Source organism: Nematostella vectensis, chromosome 3, assembly GCF_932526225.1.
Source record: "Nematostella vectensis chromosome 3, jaNemVect1.1, whole genome shotgun sequence".
Classification (NCBI taxonomy): Eukaryota; Metazoa; Cnidaria; class Anthozoa; order Actiniaria; family Edwardsiidae; genus Nematostella; species Nematostella vectensis.
In genome coordinates, this window is record NC_064036.1 from 13,529,156 (window position 1) to 13,556,501 (window position 27,346).

Here is a 27,346-nt window from a genome sequence, read left to right on the forward strand (position 1 = left end):
ATGATGGCGAGCAAAATGGCGGATTTATTTTGCGTTAAAATGAGTTAAAATGATATCGTAGTCCTGTTGCGTCTCATTGTATCCCACATTGCTATCAACGACGTAAAGCATTTGTGATAGCCTTAAGCAACAACACCGCTTTCTTCAAACGAGGAAGAACATAGCGTCAAACATGTTGACTACCGGGATTCGCGCGGTTTTTCTGTCAACAATAAAGATCTCCGCCGGCAGAAAAATGTTCTCAACAAGCCAAAGATATTCCAGCTCACTGCGTATTGATTCTTATCATATTCCAATCCTTGCCAATGGGTTTGCAGTTGTCAACTCCCCGTATACACTTAACATCAAACCGCTGGATCCATCAGAATACATTGAAGATGAAGATTTTCTGATGATAGTGAAGGAAGGACAGGAGATGCCGAGTAAAGCAAGCGCGCGCGTTTCTTTGGACCTAAACATAAGGGACGAAATGAGGAGAATACATAGGCAAGACTTTAAACAGGAATTTATGAAGAACATTTCATATGATCGTCGTGTTGTCACAAGAGATCAAGTACAATTTCTAGAGGTACGTGCAATTTTGTCCACATGTTAGGAATACAGGCCCGCGCACAGGATTAGCTGATGGGACTGCGGAGTGATAGATATCATATGGAAAAAGCACTTTTTCGCTGCCAAGGGGGGTGCGTGCGCACCGTAAGCACCCCTCTGCATATGCGCCTGGGAATGAGAGCAAACATACAGCGAGTATTGTACGTAGGTCACATTACGTTACCCCTCTTCTAATTGAAAGATGCCACACACCCCATTTACCTTGTCTTTAAGAGCCCTTAGAACTTAGAATATAGATCTTCCTAATAGATTTCTCTAATGATGGGAGGCATGTAACTTTGTAATTGCTTTCAACCTGTATTGGAAGAAAAATTATATAATTAAGAAATTAAGAAATTTCTGCCAGGAAGGGGGGTATAATAAAAAAAGGGTTTATTTCAAAATATTTCTCCAGCTTTTTACCCTGTTTAGGATAAAGAAGAAACACTTTTTTGGAAACATGTTACAGTAAAGGTTGGAAAATTCGTGACCGGATAATTCGTGAACACTGAAAATTCACGGTCAGGTCTTGAATCCTGAGGGTTTTTTTTGACCCTCCAAAAATACTTACTAATTTACCAATATATATACAAAATAACAAAAAGATACCTGCTGATGGTTTAAATCACAGACTTGCCCTTGAACCCCAAGACCCATGAATTTTCCAACATTTACTGACTGAGATTTTATCTGCTTTTTACGGGGGAAAAGGGGGTAAGCTCTAATAGGCAGTAGATTGTGCTTTCACAATAATTATTCATGTTTTAGGTGAGCTGCCAACCTCAGGCCAAGTATCCCTTCCCTGTTGTTGACATAAGCTTGTGTCTTGAAATCCCAGTCCAGTTCAACATGATGATAAAAGCTTCACAGTATGCTGATGTTTATGTATCTAACCTAGAAGGTGGATCCTTTCATGAAATAACAACCGAACTTGGAAACTGCTATTTGTCAAGTCTCAAAGCCACTGATGTCCATGTTAAGACTAAAGGTGGAGACATTATTTGCCCAAGTTATTTATTAGCTGAGTTTGGGACCCTTGAAACAGAAGGTCAAGGAAAGATTTCAGTTGAGAAATTACAGGGACGTAAATTTTGCATGGACAGTGAAGCTGGTGGAGTACATGCTGACTCTATGTATGTGTCACTGGGTGAGGTTAAGACGGATGCGGGACCTATCAAGCTTGGTAGTATCCATGGTAGGTTCAGGGTTTTTGTTTGTGGCTATTCTTTTGACAATATTCCCACAAAATAAATGCTGCTCATGTAAAGTCAATTTAATAAGACTTTGTTCAAATATGTTGTCAACTTGGAAACTGAACTGGTATTACAGTAACTTTAAATTAATTCTAAAGCTTGGAATTTGTTTGGCAAATTAAAAAAAAAAAAAAACAATTCAACGTCCTACACCTAGTTTTCAAGTTTCCAAAGAATTCAACATGTTTTATTGCAGGGAACAATGATTTTGTTTTCATTAAATTTAACCTAAAGAGATATAGTATAAGAAACATTTTGGGATACCTTTTGGCAACTGTAATTTGTAAATATTTACCCAATTCATAGTTTCTGACCTATCAATCACCCATGCACAGTAGCCAATCAAAATAGTGGCCACAAAGCAGCCATATACCGGATGCTGGTTGAATGAACATGGGGATGTTATGTATTCAGATTAATGCTGACAAAATATGGATCTTAAAAATCGTCCACTCTACAATAGGAAAAAAATGTTTTTCGAAACTGTTTGGCACGTAAACTAGCAGTGTTTTTAATGCAGCAAAAAGAGAAACATGATTTGCTGTCCTGACTTCAAACTACAAATCAATTAGATTTGCAGCAAAAAGTACAAATAACAGTCCTTCTTTTCTGCAATTAAAGGGAGTTAAAGTAATATCAAATTCCATGTAAACCGTGATAAGGGGCATTGAAAAACTGGGAAGGGGCACAATGCAAAGGATATAGAGAAATATCTAGGGGGTAATGCAATGCCCATACTGATAATTTCCTTATAATTAAAAAAAACTGCATTTTCGCAAGTTTGCCTATTGCCCTTTGAGGGGAAGGGATTACAACATTCTTCTCTTGTAATCTCTTGTTTCTTTGGTTTCCAGGCAGTGCAGATGTTAAGAGTAAAAGCAGTGATATATCTGTTAATTCTGTGTCTGGAAACTTGTCAGCAGCTACTGTGACTGGTGACATCTTCCTTCACCTTTCTCAGTTTGAGGGCATCAACCTGAAGTCTAGCAAAGGTAAATGTAACTATTTAATATGCCTGCAGTAGGTTGAAACTGGTGTCTCACAAATACTGAAGGCAAACAAAAAGCTCAGCTGTGTTACTTCACTTTGTACATGAATGCAAATAAGATGTAAAGTTAGCAGCAAAGTGTATATTATATCCACTTAATGTCTGTGAAATTAAATCAATCCTTAAAAAACAGCTCCATTCTATTACTAAAGCTGGCTCCAGAGTCTTCAAATGCATTAGGGTGAAACACACTTTATTAACAATGTTGCATGGAAAGTTTTCTATGTTACAGACCATTATTGCTATACCTATAAAATCGGTACCCCTTCAAAATTATGTACTTTCCTTGGTTGTGTCAACAATCAGAGGAGGTTAGTTTTGCTTCTTAAAAGGGCTGCCCACCTTGTTATAAATATCAGGGTCTTGTTATCAATACCAACAATCACCAAACGAATATTCTCAAATCCAGTCAGATATGTATGTTGACATCTGTTTTTTTTGTATACAGGCAACATAGCTGTAACGTTGGAATCAGACGAGCCTTGTTATGCATCTACTAGTATTGTTGCCAAGGAGATAAGCTCTAGTATTACATTGTCTGATGCATCAGAGATTGAAGAAGATGGCTGTAAAAGACTACAAGGACACATCCACATAGGTAACAAAAGCCGGGAAAACACTAAAAAGCAAATACTTGCCCAGGCAAAACATGGGAGATTTGACTTGGGATTGAAAGACTGGTTTAGTTCATTACAACTTGGTAAAAAATAAAAACGGAATAGCAGCCAGAATTTTTACAGATTTTAGATTGTTCAAATACAACTTAATGTACCTAATCAATAGATATCAAATTGTCAGGACCTTCAGTCTTTTACTTACAGTAGGAGGTGATTACAATAGGAATAGCTGGTTCTGGCTATTTTCGTGCGCTTAGTGGAAGTTGGTGCTAAAATAAGCCATTTAAGGCATGTGTAGCACAAAGTCTATATTGCTTCTTTTCACCATCTTTATTTGTTTATTGTTGCTCAAGTAAAGTGCACAGTACATGGGATCAAGTGGAGTTGTTTAGTTTAAACTTTTCTAAACTAATTGGAATCTTGTAAGCATGTTCGAGCAATGGGTCATGTTTGCCACATTTTGTAAGCATACTCCCCACTGAAATCCCATTCTTTCAGGTGATCCATTGTCATTTGTATTTACATACTCGCATTTTTATCTAAAAGTTAATAACTAATTCATCTGGAATATGTAGACTCTGCAAAGAAAGTCTCATGTTTTAGATAAGTTCTCAAGTTCAATATTGTAAGACATTTTAAATGTTTATTCTATGTTGTTCTGTTTAAGTCTGGAACTATATAGACTGTCTTACTCTCTTAATGTATATTACATCCGTTTCTGAATCTGCAAGCCCAAATGGCCGTGTTACACTTTCTGTGTACGTTTTATTACAGTTAAGTCCATTTACTGTTTGTAGAAAAGGCGTACTTGGCAGTCTAATTGACGCTTGGCGAACTATTTTAGGAGCCCTAACCCCACCAGTGCAAGGCCTGTCAAGGGTATCCTAACCCCATTCTATTTAGTTATTAGCTTCTCGAAGGCAGGATGTTCAAGCTAACTCTGTGTGATGCCTTCACAGTGACTTCCATATAGCAAGTGCAACTTTAGATATTTGTATGCACCTAACACAATCACTAGCTGTTGCTCTCTTAATATAATATGTATATTGTCTTGATGGCTTCACATAATCATTGATGTCTATCCATCCTGCCAGTGCCAACTTTTTGTTTGTTTGTTTGTTGAACACGTCTCCCACTTTTTATTGGGCTGTTAGAAGCGTCGTATTGTACACAGTCCATTTACTGAGCATTTTTACATGGTAACGGGTGTAACATTTTGTCGTTCAGATCAATGTTGCTCATCTCAGTTTCGTATGCACTACCGTGACTGTTTTGATGTACATCGTTCAACTTCTGGACATTTTACTAATTGGTAACAATAAATTATCTTTCCTTGGCTTCTTAGGGCTGACGGGATAGTCTCTTTAAGCAGCTTTGTCCATCTTGATTCCGTTTATCAACTGTCATGGTTGTCTTTGTGTGTACCGTCCATTTCCTACCCATCATTACATATTGGTGACAATGCAAGCAGCTATCCTTTCAGCATCCATCTCTCCTTGACCCCCCAAAGATGTAGGCAGCGTTTCGTTTAGTTCAATATCGTCCATCTGGATTTCGTATGCACTGTTGATTCTAGAACCAGGGCTGTTAGCCATGAAGCCATTGACTGGAAGTAAAGAAAGCCAAGGTGTTAGAAAGTGTTTTTTTTTTTTTATTTCTAAAGAGAACTTTCTTAACCTCCGACGCGCGCTACCTTGATCATCAGGTAAACCGACCAATCAGTAGGCAATTTTAACTTGGACGGCTAGGAGGTTATGAAGCGCATCGAAGCATTTGTTTGCCAAACTGTCTGACAAGCTGACACACATTATCTTGCCTATGTGTTATACGTTGCTAGGTCTCATAAAAGCAGAAACGTGGGTTTGGAGAACATCTGGAAGTATATTGGGTCATACTCGATTTATCACTAATATATTGGAGGATTTTCGCATACTTTGGTGGCCACGGTAGCGCGCGCTGCACTCTAACAAAACCATTGAATAAAGATGCGTAAGAATATGTTATTCTGATAATATGCACATTTAAAATAAGTACAAAAATAAGTTGTTCTTTCATTCAAGTTTAGTCACTTTAGGATGAAGACGTGGGCTCATATAATTTTTTTTAATAGCTGGATTGGCCAAAGTCAATCGGTCGAACTACTGTAAAAGGTTTCTCTTTCTCTAACCGAGAATATGACATCCCCGGAAACGACATTCTTTATCAAACAGAAATAAAATCTACAATTGCATTAATTTTCCTATTTTATACAGAATAGTCTCTCAATAGGCTTTGACCTGGTGTGACATCCCCTAAGGACACTACAGCATGCCCTCTCGATAAACCAAGCCACTAAGAGTATTTTTATGACCATGCACAGAGGTTACTCCTACCATGAGTCGGTCCTTCCTGGTGACATTTCATAACCGAGTGTTCAGGCCGGGTTCTGAAAAGAGGGCGATGGTTATAAACAAACCTGGGTCCAATAAAGGTGCGATCTGGATGGGATCGCTTGTGACTGAATTTGCCGGCAGGACTGTGCATAAGTCAATGTTAGCTGGTTATTTTATGGGAAATAACTTGCTGTAGTTTATGGTGCTCTTTCAAGAGTCGTAACGTCCTCATGCAATTCGTTCGTTCATGCTCACTGTTTGCGTCTTGCCTTTGACTTGCTTTTAGGATTATTTCATGCTTGCCACCTGAGCATCAACCATTTTCACCTAAGCTATTCATCTGATTCGAAAGTCGTGTAGTCTAACAACACCTAAAGGGAGTGGGTCATTTATATACTTTTTTCAAGCCTTTTATTTCAACAAAAGAAGCTTGTACTTTGCTCAACAATAACCTTTTACTCCTGTTATTTTTATACTTTAAATATCTTAAGCTCATTTTTTTCTTACAAATGAAATTATAGAAATTAGATTTGCGATGTGTCTTCCCGTCTTCTGGCACGTGAAGTTTCGGTGCGACCCTTTTGCGGTCTCTGTGGATCTTTCCTATAAGACTTACACAAAGCAGGTCTGCAGTTGTTATCGTCGTTTCAGATCCAGTCATGCGAGGCATCCAGGTGTATCAGCGCTGTGCACAACAAAGCATGTCCAGTCATTATCACCAGAACACCCATTAAATATTCCCTTACAATGTTTTCTAGAATTTGGCCATGTTAATAATGTTAGAGACATGTTAGGTTGTTTCTTGATAAAAAAACATAATGTCCACATGCAGGGTCTCTCAGAGATGGTTCATGGAAAGCGTGAAGTTCATGCAGTGTCATGAAGGCAACAATCTTCATTTTCTGTTATGTCCAGTGATTTGTACCAGAACAACCATTCAACTGAGAAGTTTCCCTGAAAATGTTTGATGTTAGGCGCGTTAGCTTGTCGCCTGGTATAACTCAATGTCATGCAGGGTTCTTCAGAGATGGTTCATGGAAAATGTGAAGATCATGCAGTGTGATGAAGTCAGCTGTCTTCATTTTCCGTCAAAGGTAAATATGGAGTTGATGTCGCTCGTGCAGGCGCCATGGTGTCAATTCCTTATGATTTGGTAAGCTGTTATTAGTCAATGGAGTACATGAATCTCGTACACGCTCTGAAAGGTTATTCTGTTGCCATTAGTAAAAGTTCATTGGTAATGTCTATGTGACCTTCAACGCGTGTTTATGATCACTTTCTTACATGCATTTGTACTTTCTCTCCATTTGTCTTTTATGTCCATACTCGCAGTGCTGTCTCTACATTTCGCGTCGTAGAGATTCATTCACGAATTGATATTTTCATTTACAGAGTAATATCGTATCACGGCCAACATCATTCCATCGCATTATTTCTTACCTTGATCTGCCGTTTAAACATATAGCTATTACATCATTCAGCGAACTACACAATGCTCAATTCACGCAGGCGCGTATCATTAGCATGCAATCATGCAGCTACTCTGCTGTCGGTATTACAATTCTTTCACGGTAAAATGAAGGTGTTGTCGCATTTGGGGTGAGGTTGTTGTTGATTATAAGTCTTGTCAAAAAATGAATCTATGAAAGGTACTTAGAAAAACGTACACCATGGCTAGCATGGCTAGCATGGTTGATGTATAGATGCTTACACGCGGTTATTACGGCCACCAGTGAACATTTTTTGGCACTGTTGAATCATGTTCAGTTATACGAACGATTCATGCAACGCATGGGTGATAAACAAAGTTCACGGGAACAACTTTGTGAGCGATTTTCTTATTAATTGGTTAAAGCAAGGAAGCCCCTGGTAAAAGGTTGTAAAAAGTTTTAAAGAGACAATAGCACGCAATAAATACCTTATTACAAACGTATAACATAGTTGACGAACAGCTGGAAGTGCAATTTGATTTCGGCGAGAGAGTAATGGTAGTAATGGTGCCAATTTCAGGTACCAGTTATAATTCAGTGTGTATCCTATTTTAGGGGAATACCTGCATTGTGGTTTAAAAATTGTTGAAAGCATTTAATTTTTCCCTTAAAAAAAGATTAAAAATGTGATTGAATTTTGCACAATAGGGTACATTTAAACCGCTCACATTCTGTCTGAAGTGCACGTCACTTTAACTTTAATCGTAATGTGTTGCTACATTGACGTTTGCAAATACATTGAGATCGTCAAACATACAGTACAGATCTTATAGCACAGTAACGGCGATGATAATAACCGATAATTATCAGTTTAGACCCGCACAATACCCTACAATTGGCGAGGAAAGTTTAGGCGTCTCGTGCATGACTGCCTCCTTACCTGTGCTGGTAGCCAGCTCAGAATGGTCCGTCTGCACGGATTTGGACAAGTAGCAAGCTTTAGTGTCATTGTCGGAGTTAAAGCGAAAGCCGTGACTCTGATGTCGTCCGATAGACGGACCCGTTGTATGTACAGTAGTGACATTAAATGCTTGGTCGTCGCTTCCAGTAAAGTAGTTATAAACCTTAAAAACAAACAAGAAAGGCAAAAATGAGTTTTGTGAAAGAAGGCGATGGATCCAGTGTCCCATGTAGGATTCAAAATATGTGTAAACCCACTTGCCTCTGCTCTGTCCCATACCATCCATCATTGTACCCATTATCAATGTACATTACTTCCTTTACCTTACAAACTCGAGTAATAGTGTAGCAGTAATGAAATCATCGTCTTTCCCTGCTAAATCAAGATCAAATCGTTTCACCCTAGAATTGTTCTCACCTTTGGTACAAATACAAGTAACAGTGTAGCAGTTGTGCAGATGATAAGGCAGAGGGAGGTAATGGCGTACGGTGCTTGATAATGAATGGTTCCGTCAAGAGCGGTGGTGACGATGGCACCAATACACGAAAGCGTCACCACATTATACACGGACATGCCTATGTACTTGGAATCATTCAACGCTGGTATGGTCACATTTCGCGTCTCCCAGGCAAGGAACAGGCCAAAAAGAAGAAGGATGCCCTTGTAAGCGTATATTACCGCCAGGAAATAGGTCTTGTGTGTGCACGTACATTGGTAAAGAACTGGGATGTAAATCTTGTCGTGCTCTTTTCGTGCCTTTGAATAAAGTTTTAATTATTATTAGTAACACTTATATTTCGCGAGCTAGTGATTGGGTTTTAAAATTTGGGTTATCCTGATGGTTGATCTTTTCCTCTGCTATTTTAAATACGGCCGGGCAATTTGATATCCATACACTTTCTTTCATATGGCAAGAAAGCAGGGGCTTCTTTACTTTTGTTTTCTTGGGAACGTTTATGGAATTTCTAATTCCTGCAGATCCATACCAAGATAGTTATTCTAATAAATATAAAAAAATGTGTTCAACTATGTGTGCAACCCATAGTTCTTCCAATAGAAACTAACTATTGCAGATAGGTAAGTTTACTATGAATGTCAAGCCAAGCCCCTGAAAACGAAAATGTGAAAGTAAATAAAAAAAGATGTGAATTTAGGCGACGATTCGTGTAACAAAATCCATTTTATTATTGTTACCTGATCGTCGAACCTGATTTTTGTGGCTTTAAGGCTATCGAATCCAAACCAAATAGAGAGGTACCAGATATCGATGATCACCAAGGCTGCGACAATGCCGAATAGATGGATATCTCGTATTGCCTGGTAACAAAGAGACACAACCGCCAATTATTAGAAATCGTGAAATCTCCTGCCTGGTCACCTTAAGCAAATGAAATGCTTTAGGGGACGAAGAATGCTGATGAATAGATATCACCCAAAGATGATTACTGTCCTGGAAATTACTATATGGACAAGATTACTGATCAGGATGGTCTTACCATTTTCTTGAGAGTCTTTGCAGCCGTGAATATCTTATGTACTCTCCAAGTTTTGCTGAACATCGCCCCGAACGACAGCGAGAATCCAATCGACAAAACCGTGGTACGGGCCTAAAATGCGACAAGGAGGAGTAAGAGTAAGAAAGAAAAGGTATTCAAGAAGTGATACTTCTTCCCACATTTTCCTACCCTGTCAGACCTCGTTTGAAAGAGAGGCAACGGTTGATCAGGTAAATAGTGTGAACAGCTATGAACCTCAAAAGTGTGTTTTGACGCGTCTTTGACAATGTTTGGTCAGCGTTTACCTTGCTATTAAACAAGATCTTGGTTGCCTTTCACAATGAATAGAGGTATTGGTAAAGAAAGCTAGCTTTACAACCCTGGGTTTTTTCATACGTTCGCGCCTATAAACTATATCACAAAGTCGCAAGGAGATTAGGAATTTTCGCATGGCATTGTACACTCACGTTACAGCTAAAGCCATAGCGCTCAAGAGTCAGAAATCGTCCGTCAAGACCGAACAGGACTACTGATGCGTAACACAGCAGGCAGCCAAGGATGATAAAATTATTGAGTTGCGGCGAGGACATCTTGATGGATCTGAGAATGACGCAAAAGTGAAATAGCTAGCAGGCTGGTCTGACTTTTACGTCACGGGGGAGCTGGTTAGCAGTGTGGCGTACTCCAGACACAATTTAAAGACCAGAAAAACGATCGAAGGCATAGAAAACATTCGTTTAGATGAAAAAAAAATGGTGTTCAAGACAACTCATAAAGGAGTTCGGCAGCATAAATCTCGGGAATCCTTCGCTATGGTTAGAATTCTGGCCCTAAGTGTATAGGGTAGGACTTTTAAGTATAATGTTGTTACGAAATAGACTTATATCCACTGCTACAAAGCTGGAGCTTTGGGTTTTGCTTACGGTACTATCCTTAGACAAGGCTAATTTGGTAATTTGGTACTTGCATAATTCAGTCTATGGTTCTTTGCGAGCCTAGCGAGGAAGTAGGTGGGCCTCAAGTCTTGATATAATATCTTCTTGATAGGAGAGCTGACTCACCTGTTTCCCCGGTGCACGACGTTAAAGTAAAGGAAAAATATGGAGAGCAGTGCACCTATCCCGGCAAGTAGCCACGTGACTACAATCAGAGGCAGCGGGTTCAGGAGCAGCTCCTCGATCTCCAGGGTGCGATCCTTGGGCGGGCGACCGCCTAAAGGGCAAAATAATAAAACACCGTACGCATACACCTTTATTCATTTTAGGTTGGCACACAACTAGAAAGTACGAGATATAATTGTAATAAGCAGGTTCTAAGTGAAAGCAATTTCAAAACAAGTTAACGTTGCCATCCCTACCAGGAGCACCTAAACAGGGGGAGGCTCAGGTGAGGTGAATTTTTAGAATTTAGCTCCCATACATTTCTTCTTGAATTAAACTGTTCGTTCGTCCATCGATACGACGAGGACCATCCTAGGAATTGGGGAGATTATGATCTGTGAGTCCGCAGATGACTGTTGAGGCCAACCTGTGCCCGGAAGAATCCCTGGCGTTGACATGGAATGGTGGCAGCTGTTTCAGGGCTGGTGGCTCTGTTCTTCCTGGCCTGCCTGCGGTCTTTTGCTGCAGCGATCCTGTTGGCCTCGCATGTCTTGGCACCCTTATGCACAGCTGATTGCCGTGCTCCTCTGTCTTGGGCCGCCTGTACCAACGTGCCATGCTTAATGTAAAAGGCCTTTAAGCGTATTCTTTAAGCGCTTCTTCTGGCCGACTTGGGAGCGTTTTCCATGCTATAGCTTGCCGAACAGCAGTTCCTTGGGCAGACGCGGGGGGTTTCCTCCGCGCAGTAACCCGAGCCAGTTTTCACATGCTAGGGAGACAAACCCTATGGCTGGTGATCGAGGATCCAGCAGGATGGCAGCTGTTCTTGCGGCATGCTCGCAAGACACCGAGGGAATATACCGTCCCTCACTCGGTCCCAAGTATAACTTTTTGTCATAGACTGGCGCACCACGAGAAGGTAGTTATACTGGAGTAAGGTGACTAGAGCCGTGAGGATTAGTCATCCTACGCACCCAATTTATAAGGGGGAGTGGAGCTGATAATGGACGATCTATAAAAATGTACTTACATACGAATTATGATTGGAAATTTTCAGAAAATGTTTTTGTTGCATAGAATAGATAGGAGTTACTTACCTTGCCATTCGATTTTGTGAAATAAATCCAACGAATCGGAGTAAGTAAAATGCTGGCCGATGGTGACCCAACTCTCTACAGATACAGGCAACCGAAGTCGAATTAGGCGTGGGAGGTATTTATACCACATATTCTGGATTGTGCCTTTAGTTAACGTTGCTTACCGTTCTGCAGTTGCATGATCATTACGGTTCCAACCCTCTCTCGACTCTCGCCGGAGAAACGCACTGGTCCCTAGAATAAGATGATTTGAAATAATTGCAATGAACTCTTCGGTTCTCTAAAATATGCCTTCTTTAACGGGACCGTCGCCAGTGGGGTTCGGAAGACCCCCACCTCCCCCCGCGCTCTCACGAAGGAAAATTAAGCACCACTGCGAGCTAGGACGAGCTACCTGAGAGAAAATGGCTAAATTGGTAAACGAAGCCATTTCTATATATATATATGGGTGCTTATAATGTTTTTTTGTTACTCACTCTTTCATATTTTAAAATTGTCTAAGTACAAATTTACAAGTACCCCCTCAACGATTGGTTACATCTCAGCCCTTACCGTTACCCCCTCGAAGTTAATACCCTCTAGGATTCTCCTAAAACCAGAAGCGTGAGCGGTGCCATTATAGTTAAACTTGTCTGGGTGGATGTTGCTGGTTTTGCTAGCCTCGTCGAGTGTTACTGCAGCACTCCAGACTGAGTCAAATGCGAACGAGGTATACGTCTCTGATTTCTTTTTCTCCTCTTGCATTGTCTTCATAAACTGTGTTGCCGTCTATAAATTATAAACAATAACTATTGCGGTGACGGGGTAACGGGATGATATTGTTTATTGAAGTTTGTGATTAACCGTAAAAGTTGGCAATGAGTACTGTGGGCTATATTCTCTTGTTTTTGATGGCCTTGAAGCAAGGTTCACTGCTGCTTTCGAAAACAATATATCTTATACTCCTGAGGGGGAAGTGAGGGAGGGGGAGATTTCTTAGAAGCGATGATTGAGACCAGTCGCTGTAATAATTACCCGGCCCCAAATCACATCGTGAAACAACTATGGAATAAGCTTTTGGCTTCTTAAATGTTCCCCTTTTTCACGTTCCCCCGATTTGAAGATAGATGAATTTATTAGATGCGGTTGATGAATCTTAGCACCGAAATCGTGTCCACAACGCTGGATTAACGCTTGAGTGTGGACAGGGGTGTTTGAACGGTGGTGGACATAGCGTATAATAACCCACCATGCCCGAGATGGTGGTGTTATCATCCTGACGAAGATCCAGTTGGGCTGTGGCAAACACTCCTTGTAGGGCTTCTTTGAGCTCTTCCCTAGAGCACGACACGTGGTTCACATGCGGCTGTATTTCCAGGATGAGCAGTGGGTCGAGATGACCAAAGACTATCCAGACGTATCTCGGACCGTATATGCCATGCTTGTATGCCTATTGATGTATGGTTTAAACAAGGGATTGTATAGTATTCTTAGCATTAAGCTTAATTGAAGCCTTTCAAAGGCTTATCTATAGTTTACTCATGAAATTTGCCGCCGCTCGTGAAATTTTGAATATTTTAATATGCCAGTCGAAAATTTTATGAATTTATGAATATTTTAATATACCAGTGATTAAAGCAAGCAGAAATATTCAATAGTCTTAGTCTCTGACCTTTTTTGATAGCTTAGGCTTTTTCTGTCGTGTGTGTCAAGTGTGTCTTACTGTAGTGTGTGACTTAGAGTGAGCTATACACCTGGTTACCTCGCAAAAGACCTTCTGTGCACCATTTTTAGAGAATTCTCCAATTATGATCCTGGAGTCCATGTTCTGAATAAAAAGACAAGCATGTTAATAAATTAGCAATGTAGAAGCGTGCTCCTTAAAATGGTGATAATGGTAACACTTTACCTTTAATTTATTAATTTGAAAGCTAACATCCGTATCTTCCTTCTGTTGAAATCCTTCAACTGCGATGACGCTTATGTTGTTTTGAACAAGTTCCTTCACAAGAATTGAAGCTGTCTGTGAAATAATTAAATAGCTTAAATGTGTAATAAGCAGCCATTATTATCACTATCTACAACCACCACCATCATCATCTTTGTCATCGCCAATTCAACAACGAAAAGCGGCGCCACCAGCAACAACTCCACATTTATAACCATCGAAGCCAAAAAGTATTTTTGATTCTTTTTAACATTGACTCCCACCCCAGCCCCCTTGCCAACGAAAATAAACTTACCAATGAAAACATCTCCGCACTGTACTCGTGAATGATAGCAACTCTTTCCCAGCCAAAGTTCTTGATGAATGAGACCTTGGCCTTGCTGTTCGACTCGGAAGATGGAACAATTCGGTAAGTATTGCGATACTTGCGGTTATTACCAAACATGGGCGACAGAGAGGCATACGAGATCTGGAAAGAAGAACGCAAATTATTGTTGCCTTGAGTATAGCATGGCTTACCATTGGCAATGGCTAACTATTTCCTCATTCGAGAGAAGGACTCTCAATAATCGATGTTCGAACCTGCAATAAGTTCCAGTTTACCGCTGCTTCTGCCACAGGCATTAGAGCGTCTGTTCTGGCCGGGCCGATCAGCATCACTTTATTAGGGGGCTGCATAATGAAGTTGAAGAGAGCTTTCACGGCTCTTCCCCCATCGCCCTGAAATACAATCAGACAAGACTTCTGACAAGACTATTAAAGTTTTTAGCTTCGGAACGATCATTCACGCTTTTCTGTTTACCTAAGTAAGATATTGCAGGCCGTATCTTAAGTTTAACCGCGGGTTGACCATGATTAGAATTCTACATCAGAGTATTTTTTACTCTAGTTGCACGTTCTAATGACCTCAAAAACTCATAGTAGCAAACTTTAGATGGACAACGACGTCTTTGTAGCTCTTGGTCCTCCTTCGTCACTTTATGAAAATTCATGGAAGGAATGAACATTTACTGGCCGAAATGATGCCACTGAGGCTATTCACTATTCGCACAAAGCTCGAACAAAAAGGTATGAAACCCTGAGGTTAACCCTAAGGTATTGTTGGCGCCTGGTGCGTCCGCTCATCAGATTAACGATGAAGAAAGGGGATCTCGCCCAAAGGGGTTAGAAAATTCTTGTCAATTCTCCAACCAGCTAGAGATGTGACATGACTTATCGTCTTCAAACAAATCCAGGGACCAGGAGGTCAAGAGGGAGTAATTTTGCTTACATAAAATGTGTCAGCATAATGAAGGACCATCTTGTGTCCACCGAGGATGTCGCTCCTGTTGTTGATCATCTCCACTGCCAACTCCATTGCTGCGCGAAACCCAAATCGGTCTATTTCCGAGTATGGAACAAACGCGCCAAGGTGAAGTTCCTTTAGCGGACGTTTCATTGTCTTACAGAGGTCAGCTGTTGTTTTGTTCAAGCATGCGCTGTTGGTAGAGTTGTCGCAGCAGTTGTCGATGAGCAAGGCATTTTGCTGGCAGCATATCTCGTGGAAAATAGTTTCGTTGTAGCAGCAGTAAGAAGCTGACACGCATAATGTAAAGACTGAGAGAAGAGTGAATACAATGGAGAAGACGATGGCCATTTTTCAGGAATCTGAAATTAAAGACATTTCTTTGTTTTGTGTTCTAGGGTTCGCAGAAAGAAAATATCCCAGTAAACATAATTGGAGAACGGGTTCGGAAACGTAGCAATGTCCACTCGGACATATAATACTGTAAACGGCCTCTCCATTGGGATTCTAAAAAGATTTGATCTTTACGAGATGTTTACGCTTTAAACGGTTCTGGGTGTGGCCGTACGGCGCGGTTGTATATTCCGAGTAAAAATCACAGGATACCCATGTTGATTTTTTCGATAATAACTGAATTAAAATCTAGAACAAAATCACTTTCTGGCCCACGGACTAAATGTTATTCCAATCGCTGCATCCAGTAGCCTCATTTTTTAATATACTGCGCTTCGCGATAAGTCCGTTGTAACTCACACCTGACATTCTAAACGCGACGAAAAGTGGATTTATAACAAGTCGCGTGACAGTTATATTATAACATTCGGAAATGTCTTTTAGGGTGGATGAGCTTTTTCATGATAAGCTGCATGAACCAACTACATAACTTATTAACTATCAATACTAAGAACACTTATAAGGCGAAGGCAAGGAAAACGTGACCAAACACTGAGTTAAATAAACTCGTTTTTTTAATAGTCCCGATAAGTAAGAAAATAGAAACCGAGTATCTTCCAAATCGGAATCAGTGATTGTCTCTGTCCTCGCTAGAGCGTGAAACGTCGGCTTGGTTAAAAACGGTAAAAGAAAATCTAAAGTGACCAAAAGCAAATACCAAAAATAATCATTGAAATCATATTGGCAAAAGTTTTATTGATTATTTTAGGTATTGCATACATTTTCAACAGATGCCTTACGACAAATTGCTGCATTTGCCAATAGGCATCGATAAGTATGAGATAACTATTCCATTTGCCGTGTATCGTTTGACGTATCCATTAAGTTTTTTTTTTTTTTTCAGGTTGGTTAAAAGCGGATGTAGCTTTTATTTCTCGTCGATCTGGCGACCATAACACATCTGTTTCATTTATATATAGGCATTCGACTGCAGGCAACCACAACAAAAAAGCGCAAAGGAAAAATAAAATTAATAAAACCAATAATAAAAATAAGTTACAAATTTCTCGCAGACTTTAATTTCCATAACTTTGGATTGCTCCAAGAATAAAGCTTATTGAAGTGGTTGTTGTTATGAATAGGGATTTTCTGTGACTTAGACTCGAACGTGTTCTAGTTTTGAGTGGAGTTTAGAGATACCGTGGGCAATTTAAGTCACTTGACATAATTATTCTTCACACGGGTCTCCATTCCTTTGTCAATCAAGATGCTGTTTAGTGGAGATTTTTAAACTTTTTTTCCAAATGGTAATCATAAAACATAATAAAAGGGATATTATTTTATTCGTGACCTGTTTGGTACTAAAAAAAACGAAAATAAATTATTAACAGAAAGTTAAATAATATAAAGGAAGATCTACTTTCTGTTTCAGGGCTAAAAAATTTCCAAGTACCTATTGTTTAAAAATTATCTAAAACATAGAATAAACATAGAATAGATATTTACGTTAAGTGACAAATCAAGGAAATGTAGGCTCAAGAAAAACGATAACAACATTCAAATACGAGGAAATAGAGAATACAACTGAGCAATGGAAAAAGAAATGAATTAAAAGCGCTTTTGTCGGCATTGTAATTGGCATGTAACAGAGTCCAGTGACGTCCATTGTGCAATTTGAATGTTTCCCCGCGGTGGTAAACACTCCCAGCTCTTAAGTTCTCAAGCAAATAAATGCAAAGAGACTGGTAGCATCAGGTAACCAAAAATAAGCAAAGTAGAAACACCAACGCCCGCGAACACAATCATTCTGGATTTTTTTCCACCTAATCTAGATTTCACAGGGGTTAATTTTGTTTTATTATTGACAAAATCTGCACTAATGCAGCATATTAAACACTAAACACTGTGACACAGAATAGTATTGCTAGCGACCGTAATGGCATTGCAAATGGATAATCTTTTTACAGCGATTAGGTGAATCTAAAATCTCCTTTAATACACCAGATTTTGGCTAGGAACATCGTAGAAAACTGGTCTCTGTTTGATTTATACATTTACTTATGGACACTGTTTCTTTGTTTCGTAAATGAGATTATCGTTTTTTTCTTTAAATGTTGATATTCGTCATCTATGTGACGTCTATATTTTTGAATAACAGAGTTAAGCAGAGTTAAGTAAGTGGCCTAATGATTCACAGGCTATGCGCGCTCTCAACATCATGGACACATCACTTGTGTTTGCTAACAAACCTAAACCAATCGAAATGCGAATAACTTCCGAAAAAGAAAACCCCAAGTTGTTTGTTGTTTTGGGAGTTTGTACACTAGAACATAGCAGTATTTGGGGTTGATTCCCATTTTTCCCCGCAGGTAAACGTTGTCGAATAGTTGCATAAACCCAAACAAACCCTAATGTGCCTTAGTGTTCTTAGCATTAAAGATATTGGCGCACTTATGTTTCGCTTTTTCATGATATAGGAACAGATAGAAACAACTCAATTTGACTGTTCATTTGCTCAATAACTATATATTGCTGCTTTCACGTTAGAAACACAATGCTTTTATTCTTCCAATAACGATATTTTACTCTAACAAACGCAATATTTGTTTTGCCATTCCCGCCTGCGTATGCGTAACAAATCGCCCCCCGATCTCGGTGTGATCATTCTAGTGATTTGTTTTGATTTGATGCACTGTATACATGTATTCCTGATAAACATTGCTTACCGCATATGCTGAAACTTCCACTTTACCACAACGAGGATAAGAGATCCACGATTCTTTATTGTATCTTCGCAATTAGAATTTCACACCAAATTCTAACGGTGCTTTAGCCGTGTTTTGCGTATCGCACGATCTGCACTTCTCTACGGATATACGTTTCGTCTGTTTTGCCTCTGTACAAGTGATGCAGAATAAATAAATATCTAATGCGCTACTTACTCAGACATAGAGTCGGTATTGGAATCATGCTTTCCGTAGATATTAAGTGCTTTTAGGCTTTCCACTTTACTTCCATAGATGTTTCACGCTATATAATAGTAGTAAACAATGCATGCAAAAAAAAAGCTTTAAGGCGTTAGACAAATAAGTAGCTTAGAACGCTCTATTTAAACTCTTCTCACTTCGATAATACCAAGGCAACAATACTCTTTCAAGTTCTTTTGAACAGCTGTTCATATAGCCCTGTTCATGATGATGCATGTCTTAGTTCTTACTCACAGTATTGCAGTTAATTACGCAACATGACTTAAGTTATAGGCAACTTACATATTTTCTATTTGAAAGGACAATAGCGATAAACTATAATACTAGCGAAAGTACTTTGCCAGATTAACCAGGATTTCATCTACTGTTTGTCAGTCTTGCATCTGATAGTTTATAAGATAAATGCTTCACTCTAGAAGCAGTCTAGCTGAGAAGCAACGTCTCTCATCAAACAACATAATTACAAATGTGGGTCTCAAAGCTTTCAAAACAAAAGGCTTAAACACTGTGTTTCACTTGCTAAAGTCCCAACAGTTATAGCCAACACCCTCTAGTTCGTCACTTTCATCATAATCGTTATCTACCCACTGGAACAGATACCATTGAAGGTTACTTACAAAACTAGCGCCGTCTGTTAGACAAAGTTCATGGTGACACCGTTATTGGACAAATGAAGTTGGAAAATCACTTATAGCACCGATATGAGATTTACAGAACTTCAACTGTGATGATTTTTGACAGAGTTCTATATCAAACTTAGAAGGGCTCGCTATATCAAAGCTAAAAGCCTGATATACATTCTATCCTCGCTTATCTTTGTGTGGTTGCTTTTTCCCGCAGGGAGTGTTTAGGGGAAATTTCAAATTGCAATATGAGATTGATTTCGTACGCTTTAACGCTACATCCACATCTGGTAATGGTTTATTGAAAAGCAGCAATCATATACACCTCAATTCATAAGCAACATCTTTTTTGAATGTTTGCGATAAAAGCAGTTATCTTGCAGCACAAAAAATAATTCTAAAGCTGATTGCTTTTATTTATTTTCCTTATTCCCTTTGGCGTAGGTGACTGATGGGCTTGTTGTTTGTATAATCTGTATAATCTGTACAATATAGTATATATAGTGTCCAGAGGCTTGTTATCTAGGGGTAAACATTATCTTGGCCAAAATGACATTTCTGCAGCTGTTATTATACAAATTACATTAGGGTTTGAATTTTCCGTTGACAGGGTGATGAATGGCTATAAGACGCAACCTAAAGAAGTATTTCAACCATCTGATTAGCCTTGCGCTCCTTAGGTCTGACGGAAAAGGTGTGATATATGCGATAACCGCAGCTTTTTGGTCAAACACAGCTACTCTAACTCTTAGTTTGGCTTTTCCGTGATTTGCGCTCAGGTTCGAGTCCCTGTGCGCAAATAACCTAGCACCTACCGACGTTGTTCCGTTAATCATAGATGACTACGGATCATCACTTTTACTTAGTGGGGGATTAAATATTTTAAGGTAACCAGGTTACAGTAAGCGTGTTTTGTTTCGATTTGCGTGAAGGTAACATTCTAGAATGTAACGCATAGTAACGTCTAGACGATTTGAATTTTAATATAAAGTCATGCAACTATCCACATCTTTAGAATGCACCCTTACTTCTCCACTTTACCCTCCTTACAAAGTATTAGACAATCTTTCTTACTTTTTATTTTAAAATACGTATAAAAGAGACTGGCAAGCTGCTTCAAGCCTTGGTACCAATGTTTCGCGAAATAATTATAGTTATTAATTTATGTTAAATTGATTAGAAATACAAGGACTGCATAGTTACTATTATATAGAAAAATGGAATTTTGGTGTTGAGTGCCAACACCGAAACGATTGTAGGGCCACGCCCTTACTGTTGAATCCATTGTATCGCGACGCCGCATTTTCAAAAAATCGATTTGTTTTTGTCTTTTGGTATTTTCTGTTCCGCCAGTCAAACTATTCTAAGCCAATTAGATTCTTGCTATCTCTCGCCTAGTGCAGTTGCCTGGCTTTCTGTCGCGACGCTGTCTGGTTTTTGTCTGAGGATAGCCAGGGAAGTGCACAAAGCGAGACTCCGATTGGTTCAGAATGGTTTTACTGACGGAACAGAAAACCAAAACAAATCGTGTTTTGAAAACGCGAAAATGCGCGTCCTCGTTGTCCCCGGCAAAAGAGTTGACCGAACTCTGTCTGTTTTGAATCTATTTAACAAACGTTTTTTCGTATTTCCATTTACCCGGGAACCAGTGATGACGTCACCTGCGTGTGATATGAAGTAACACACCAGAAATGCGCACACAATCGACTCGTCTCTCGTCCATTCACCCTAATTAACCCTAGATTGGAAATGCATTTAATGATTTATTGACGCTATTAGGAGCTTTCTAAGGGGCTGCCGCTGGTTATCTATTATGTATGTGGTAAGTTTTTAAATGCCTCAAGATCGGGCACTCAGTAAAGCAAATAAGCGCTGCCATTAGCATTTTGTATTTTTACTGCAACGATTTCGAATAGTTCTATTTTCTTGATTTTCAGAGAACGCCGGCAAGCTTGTCTGGGTGATTTTGCCTTTCTTATATTCAAGAATTTACCATCTCTGCTGGTGTCCATTATATTTTCCACAATTTTGATCAGGAGCAAGTTGTCCTTCTTACTTTTTTTGGCAATATGAATAAAAAGATATTAAAATGTAACATAATGTATGGCTTTTCATTTTTCCTCGTACAATAACTTGACAGAGGGGCCATCAAAATACGAAATATAAGTTATTTTTCCCAATTTCCTTTACCAATACTATAATGTCATGTTTACTCTCATAGTTGCCTCTATATTATTGCTAAAATCTCAAATGTAAAAATTTCTAGCTTTATCCATTTGTGAAATACATACTATAAGCCTAGGGCCGTCTTTTTTCAGCTCGTCTTGCTCAATAGGTTCAATGACGCATTGGTTAGCTAGCATTAATTATTAACAAAAAGCATAAAGAGCTCACCTTTCCTTGAAGATTCTTATAGTCTTTGTACCCTAGAGTCTTGTGTCCTCTTTAAGCACTTTGTCTAGTTTCTGAAACGCAAAAATTGTTTCAATGGCTGGTAAGGCTCTTAGTGACTTTATGAAGAATATAAAAACGTATGTTCTTCTATTACATCAATACCACAAGGCCTATCCCTCAGAAATAACAATAAACATCAAGTGAAAACCGTCTAATTTAAGAATTACACGCATGACATAATTTGTCTACTCCCTTCTCTAGCTTAGTTTTCTTGGTGTTTTAAATATTCCCTTACCTAAAGTCGCCACAATACCCTAAAATGCACCACATGGCTAAGGCTGCAAAGGCAAGCTTTAGAACGTTCCTTGTCGTGACTTCGCCGTTATCTCCGATTGGCTGGAATCATGATCAGGTTGTGATTTCAGCCAATAGTAAAGCAGGGCGACCGTTACAGTCACGCAATTGAAGGTTCCCTCATGGAATTGATGCGCACATACACTAATGTCCCTTTGATCCTCACTCCATGTGAGCCAATTATAGATAGCAATCAAAAAACTAAGCGTCTCTCTCAGCGCAAATTGATGTTTTGGAGTTTTTGAAGATGCTTACGATAATATTGTGCCGGTCCTATTTTAGACAGAATGTCGGGAAAATGATCAATTATTGAAAAAATCTCTTAGGTTTTTTGACAAATAATATTTGCGGTTTATCTTGAGCGTAATGGGCATGGAGTATTCACGTTTCCATGTGATTTGATTAATGCATCGTATTCTTTGGGAAAGTTGTGCACGAGGAAAAATTGCACTGATTTGAAAAAGAATGTTTAATGTGTTTTATAGCAGATTGTTTCACAATCATTAAGGCACCCTGTTTTCAAACTTATTTTTTTAAAAATAGATGAAGAAAATAGATGAAGCTTTTATTGGAAAAAATGTCTTTAAAAAATGGTCTAAAGACACTTAAAGGATTTGAAACAGTGAGGAGAAACGTATAGCAGCTCGAAAAAATGATGAATAAATCTTCAAGTAATTTCAAGGCCTCTGATAAATGTAATTAATTTACCAACTTTTACTGAAGCGCGTCTTCCTCTTTTGAAAAAAATAATGTTATCGTTTCTTATCTTGAACCATGTGTTTTCTAGTTAATTTTCACAGTACGAATAGCCGTGGGACTCAATTAAGGCATTTACGGATTATTTCTGAAAAAGTGATGTTTCTCTTTGTTTTTCCTCGCCCGAAGGGTTCTGTTAATTGCCACGGTAACAGGTCTAATAACAAGTAGAACGGACGTGTTTTCCATGCAATCCATTCCATATGAACATTTCTATAAGGCCGACACCCTTAAAAGAACGAACACTTTACAATGTTACGGTTTAAAACTCACCACTCGAACACTATTCATTTTAAATCAAAAGGAATCCCCTTTGAAAGTAGCCTGGTCATCCCAATATTTTATATAGTTATCAACTATTTTCTTTTCAAACTTGAAATAAATGCGAAGCGCAAATCAGTAAAATTGGCGGGAATGAAGCATAAAAACATGAAGCTTGGTACGCTTAGAATTTATTGCGGCACTTTTATTTTTCATGCCTTATACGGCCCTTTCACCAGTGTAACGCATGATAAAAAAGAAAACTGAAGGAAAGTTCATTAAAGTTTATTTATCCCTAGCTTGTTAAAATATGAAACGACCATACGTTTTGCTATAGTCGGTACATGAAAGCGAAAAGTGCATTTAGAATAGAGCAGCTTTTTAGATTTCAGGATCTCATTAATTACCACAAAAATTGATCAAAGTGTATAAGTTAATTTATCTTCATAAGAACAAACATTCGTACACATACCGATATTTTTTCCACTTCCATTTTACCCGAATATCATGAATGTAAGATAATTTCTTGCAAAAACATAATATTATTTCGGTCATATTTTTTGTATACATGGAACGGGGCGGTCTTTAAAGCATTATATACCAGGCGAACGGGATACATTTGACGCAAAGTGTTGAGCGCGTTAAGTAGAATGTTGTAACCGCTAGGTATGGCCGAATATTACCCTATGTTTATAATCTAGAAAAAGCAATCAGGCACACTTAGATTTATCATTATTATAAATTTAGGAAGAACAGAAACCCAAACAAATCCTATGGTTCTCCAATAACAGAGCGAGGTGATTGTTGCAACACAAATGTAACAAGATTCAGTCAAAAGAGGCCGATTTGTAAGGAAGTATATTTGGTGGTTTTACCGGTCCCACTTCCCACTGCCAGTTTGTGTGCTTATAGTGTATAACAAATAGATAGAAAATTTGTCCAAATGTTGCAAATAGCAAGTTTTTACTCACTACTCGTGATCTAGACAGAAAACCAGTCCGTCTTTAACCGCGAAAAAGCGTTTTAAATTAAACGACGATTTCTTGTTTTCACATCTAACGTCTTGATATTTTGCCTTTTTCTCTCAGTGTATGTTGTTATTCCTTTTCTGACGACTCGGTTCCAAAAAGTCAACACGATCAAGTTTTGATCATATTGATTCATTTTAGTATTGCGCTGAGTGTTGGTCTGTTAAGACGTCTATCGAACATTACCTCCTTCCTTATAAAAAAAAATTGCCTGGGACAAGCACACAGAAGCCTTATAATAAAAGGGTCTCCGGGTGTTGTACTTTTTCCATTTTCGAAGCCAATTGTTGGCATTTTAAAGGGTTAGATTTCATTTAGCGGATAATGGTTTTCTGGAAAACTTCCCAGCTAGGGCGAAGAGCAAATCGAGCTACCCCATTTCCGATAACAGCGTCATAACGAGCACTGCACTAGCCCTTAGGCCAAGTTTGATCAAATATCAAGCGAAAGTAATCTATATTGTGGCTTAAAGTGGCTTGTAATTAACCTCAAGTGTCGCCAAGATGATAACTGACAACAAAATTAGCTCTACACGATAGTTTGTATGAAAAATGGATAGTTTACAGGAATTGGCGCATTGAATCACCTCGTACAGATTTGATGTTTGGTACATGTGTTGGATTTGGGCCTCATGCATTTGTTCACAGGATATATATTGTACCTATCGTGATCTCTGTCCGCTTCCGCTCGAAAGTGAATTACCGTGCGAATCATTTCCAGTTGCCTATATTTCATAACGCTACTCAACCAGCCGTTTTTCCTTTTGAAGTTCCGACTACTCACGAAAAATAAAAATAGCATTTTAATAAGGTATGTGTTGCGAGTACTTGCATCAGATAATTAACATTCGGATTTTATTTCAAAGTGGAATTTAGCAAGCTAGAGTTATATTTTGATAAAACGCAGAATTGGCCTTCATACCCTGTTACGAATCAATGTACTAGTCAAACTACTAGAGCAATACACATAACATTACACAATGACTTCTTGGGAACCTTAAGAACACAGGTTACCTTATATTTTTTAACAGCGATAGAAGATAGACTAGGCTATCCCGAAACAGACCCTTGTTTTTCTCATGATTTCGTGCTGTTCAACTTATTCGTGAAAACAATGAGTGGATATCCGAACAGCGGCGCCAGGAAATCTATCAGGAAGCGAGCATCACTTACTAAACAAAACCATAGAAAATCAAATTCAAACTTGGTTTCTTTCCTTGCGATAACAACACACCAGTTACCGCTCTCATCAGCCCTCAGTCCCTGCGGTCTCCAGAAAGCACGTGTTTTTCACGCCCTAATATTATCCACGTGTTTGTCACGCTCTCCTATTGACCTAAGGGCATCCACTCTAAACCACTGACTGGTAGTAAAGAATAAATGTAATGTATCGTTCAATAGCATTCTATAAACTCTAAACCGTCTATGAAATGAGAGCAATTGCGGCAATTTAGTAAGGGAAGATCTTACACTTGAGGCTTTCTCGGCCCATTTACTTTAGCGACGAGCTTGCCGTTCTTTGGTCTTCAATTTATGATATTGTGATACAAACGTTTTATGAGAAAAAAACAATAGCTCACGAAAACAAACCCATCAAGACTGGTTGAGAAAATTTTAGAATTCCATCTCACAATCTCATGATTCTCTATGATTGAGTTCAGCTATTTTAGAAGTTCCAGAAGGCAGCGGGCACTTACACATTCTGAAGATCCCTCTTCTTCTGTCTACCTTGGTCTTGCTCTAAAGGTTGGCTTGTAAGCACAGGAAGAAGATTTCCGAATTACTGTGTTAGGCGCGGTAAATTGCTATCCGTTTAACTTCAAACGATACAATGATCTTTAACGTCCTGCCGTGCAGATACTGGAGGGGGTCTAAAATAAGACCGACTGTTTCTTTTCTTTTCTGTGTGTGGAAGTCCTCGAAGTCGGTAGTCCCAGCTAGTTAGGATTACATTTATTTTATTGAGAGCTGCTAAATATGGTTCATATGGTATTTTCATTCTAGTTAGTTCTAACAAGGACTCTATGCCTCAAACTAACTTTTCGTTAGTTTGAAGCATAGAACTGAAATGAGAGATAATTGATGCATTTCATCAAAACTTAATAAAATGATCATTGTGCACATACCAGCGATAAATCTATAAATAAATATGCGGGAAGAATGCAATGCCTCAATAAAAACATTTAAACTGCAAAATGATCTGGTGCAAAATCATACCTGGGAATAGCAATAAATCGTTGATTCACTTTATCATCAGACGTGTAAGAATTACATTTGCCTTATCTCGTATGCTAGACTTTTTGCTTGATTGTAATAGGCATCGTGATTTGAATAAGGAAACGATAAAATGATGAAAACAGCTTAATTTGTATTTTCCGTTTTCTTACGAATCACGTGACTGGGTCGTCACTTGTACTGTGCGTGATAGTGGAATCAGTAAAAACGTTCTTCTGACAAATAGAAATAGCGTTTGCCAAATGTCGAATCAAAATCAGTATATTCAAACATTGAATATGTTATTAGTGAAATTGTTTCAATTAATTTATAGATTTATATTCTTGAAAATATTATACCAACTCATATTAAGCTCCTTTAACAAACATTTGCTTAATGACAATGCGGAGCTTTATTTTACAGGCTTGAAAAGATATCTTGACATTCAATTATTCGTTATCTTTAAAAACCGCTAGTCAAAACTTACATCTTCCATGCACGAGGCTCAACTGATAGTCCAAATAAGACAAATAATCGCCTTAATTTTATCTCTAACGCAAAGCGCACGATCAAATAGTACATAGCATAGGATAGTGCGGTCATGTTTGCTGTCATATTGAAAGACATCGAGAAAAGCATTTTTCAGCGGAGGTGTAGGATAAACGAAAGGATATGAAGTCAAAGAAAAACCTTTGGCTGACGGAAATCAATCTTCCCGGCTATTGTATAATTCATAGGGTTGCGGTTCTGCGCTATGTTCTCCATATAGCCTTTAGCGGTTCAACAGTGAAAATTCGATAACACAATCTTATTAAAGCAAGTGGAAATCCTTTGCCCTTGAGCGAAATGTAGCAGGGTAAAACCTACAATGACCCCATGAGCAGCAAATTATTAACCCTTTATTACTTCGTTGACTGAAGAACCGAGATTCAGAGTGACTTAAATTAACAATATCGTAGGAGTTAACAAATGATCTCCAAACGTCAGCGACCACTATATGCTCGCGAAGTGCTACATCCATTAGATTAAAACGCTTGTAGGTTTCGAGCCAAAGCGCTTTTTTTTTTACTCCTCACTCGCATTCGAAGTTATCAAGTTGTTTCTCTACTTCTATAACCCAACCCTTTATTAGTTCAAAATTCGTCGATTAGCGTTTCGAA

At 38.7% G+C, this 27,346-nt stretch overlaps 2 protein-coding genes across 18 annotated transcripts in view; one reads left to right on the plus strand and one right to left on the minus strand.

The window, feature by feature from the left end:
* Positions 1-3,883, plus strand: LOC5518726. Its single transcript, XM_048725255.1, has 3 exons — positions 1-568; positions 1,360-2,836; positions 3,341-3,883. Exons 1-2 carry the CDS (start codon positions 173-175, stop codon positions 1,840-1,842), a joined length of 879 nt encoding a protein of 292 aa, XP_048581212.1. The 5' UTR covers positions 1-172; the 3' UTR covers positions 1,843-2,836; positions 3,341-3,883.
* LOC5518727 (gamma-aminobutyric acid type B receptor subunit 2) overlaps positions 3,821-27,346 on the minus strand; it is a 27,679-nt gene continuing 4,153 nt past the window's right edge. For 4 of the 17 annotated variants that reach the window (XM_032363409.2, XM_032363406.2, XM_048725252.1 and 1 more), the window contains 16 exons: positions 15,163-15,539; positions 14,475-14,612; positions 14,188-14,361; positions 13,854-13,967; positions 13,707-13,772; positions 13,194-13,394; positions 12,518-12,733; positions 12,130-12,199; positions 11,966-12,040; positions 10,830-10,980; positions 10,236-10,368; positions 9,769-9,879; positions 9,467-9,589; positions 8,690-9,028; positions 8,252-8,435; positions 3,821-5,115 (listed from right to left, as the gene is read on the minus strand). In XM_032363409.2, coding sequence (XP_032219300.2) covers positions 4,955-5,115; positions 8,252-8,435; positions 8,690-9,028; positions 9,467-9,589; positions 9,769-9,879; positions 10,236-10,368; positions 10,830-10,980; positions 11,966-12,040; positions 12,130-12,199; positions 12,518-12,733; positions 13,194-13,394; positions 13,707-13,772; positions 13,854-13,967; positions 14,188-14,361; positions 14,475-14,612; positions 15,163-15,528 — 2,622 coding nt within the window. In that variant the 5' untranslated portion in view covers positions 15,529-15,539 and the 3' untranslated portion in view covers positions 3,821-4,954. Of the gene's footprint in view, positions 5,116-5,881; positions 5,935-6,148; positions 6,567-8,251; positions 8,436-8,689; positions 9,029-9,466; positions 9,590-9,768; positions 9,880-10,235; positions 10,369-10,829; positions 10,981-11,965; positions 12,041-12,129; positions 12,200-12,517; positions 12,734-13,193; positions 13,395-13,706; positions 13,773-13,853; positions 13,968-14,187; positions 14,362-14,474; positions 14,613-15,162; positions 15,540-18,296; positions 18,829-19,174; positions 19,246-21,574; positions 22,405-24,986; positions 25,598-25,669; positions 26,489-27,346 lie in introns of those variants that run through there. The other 13 variants (XM_032363402.2, XM_032363397.2, XM_032363399.2 and 10 more) reach the window with 11 other exon arrangements.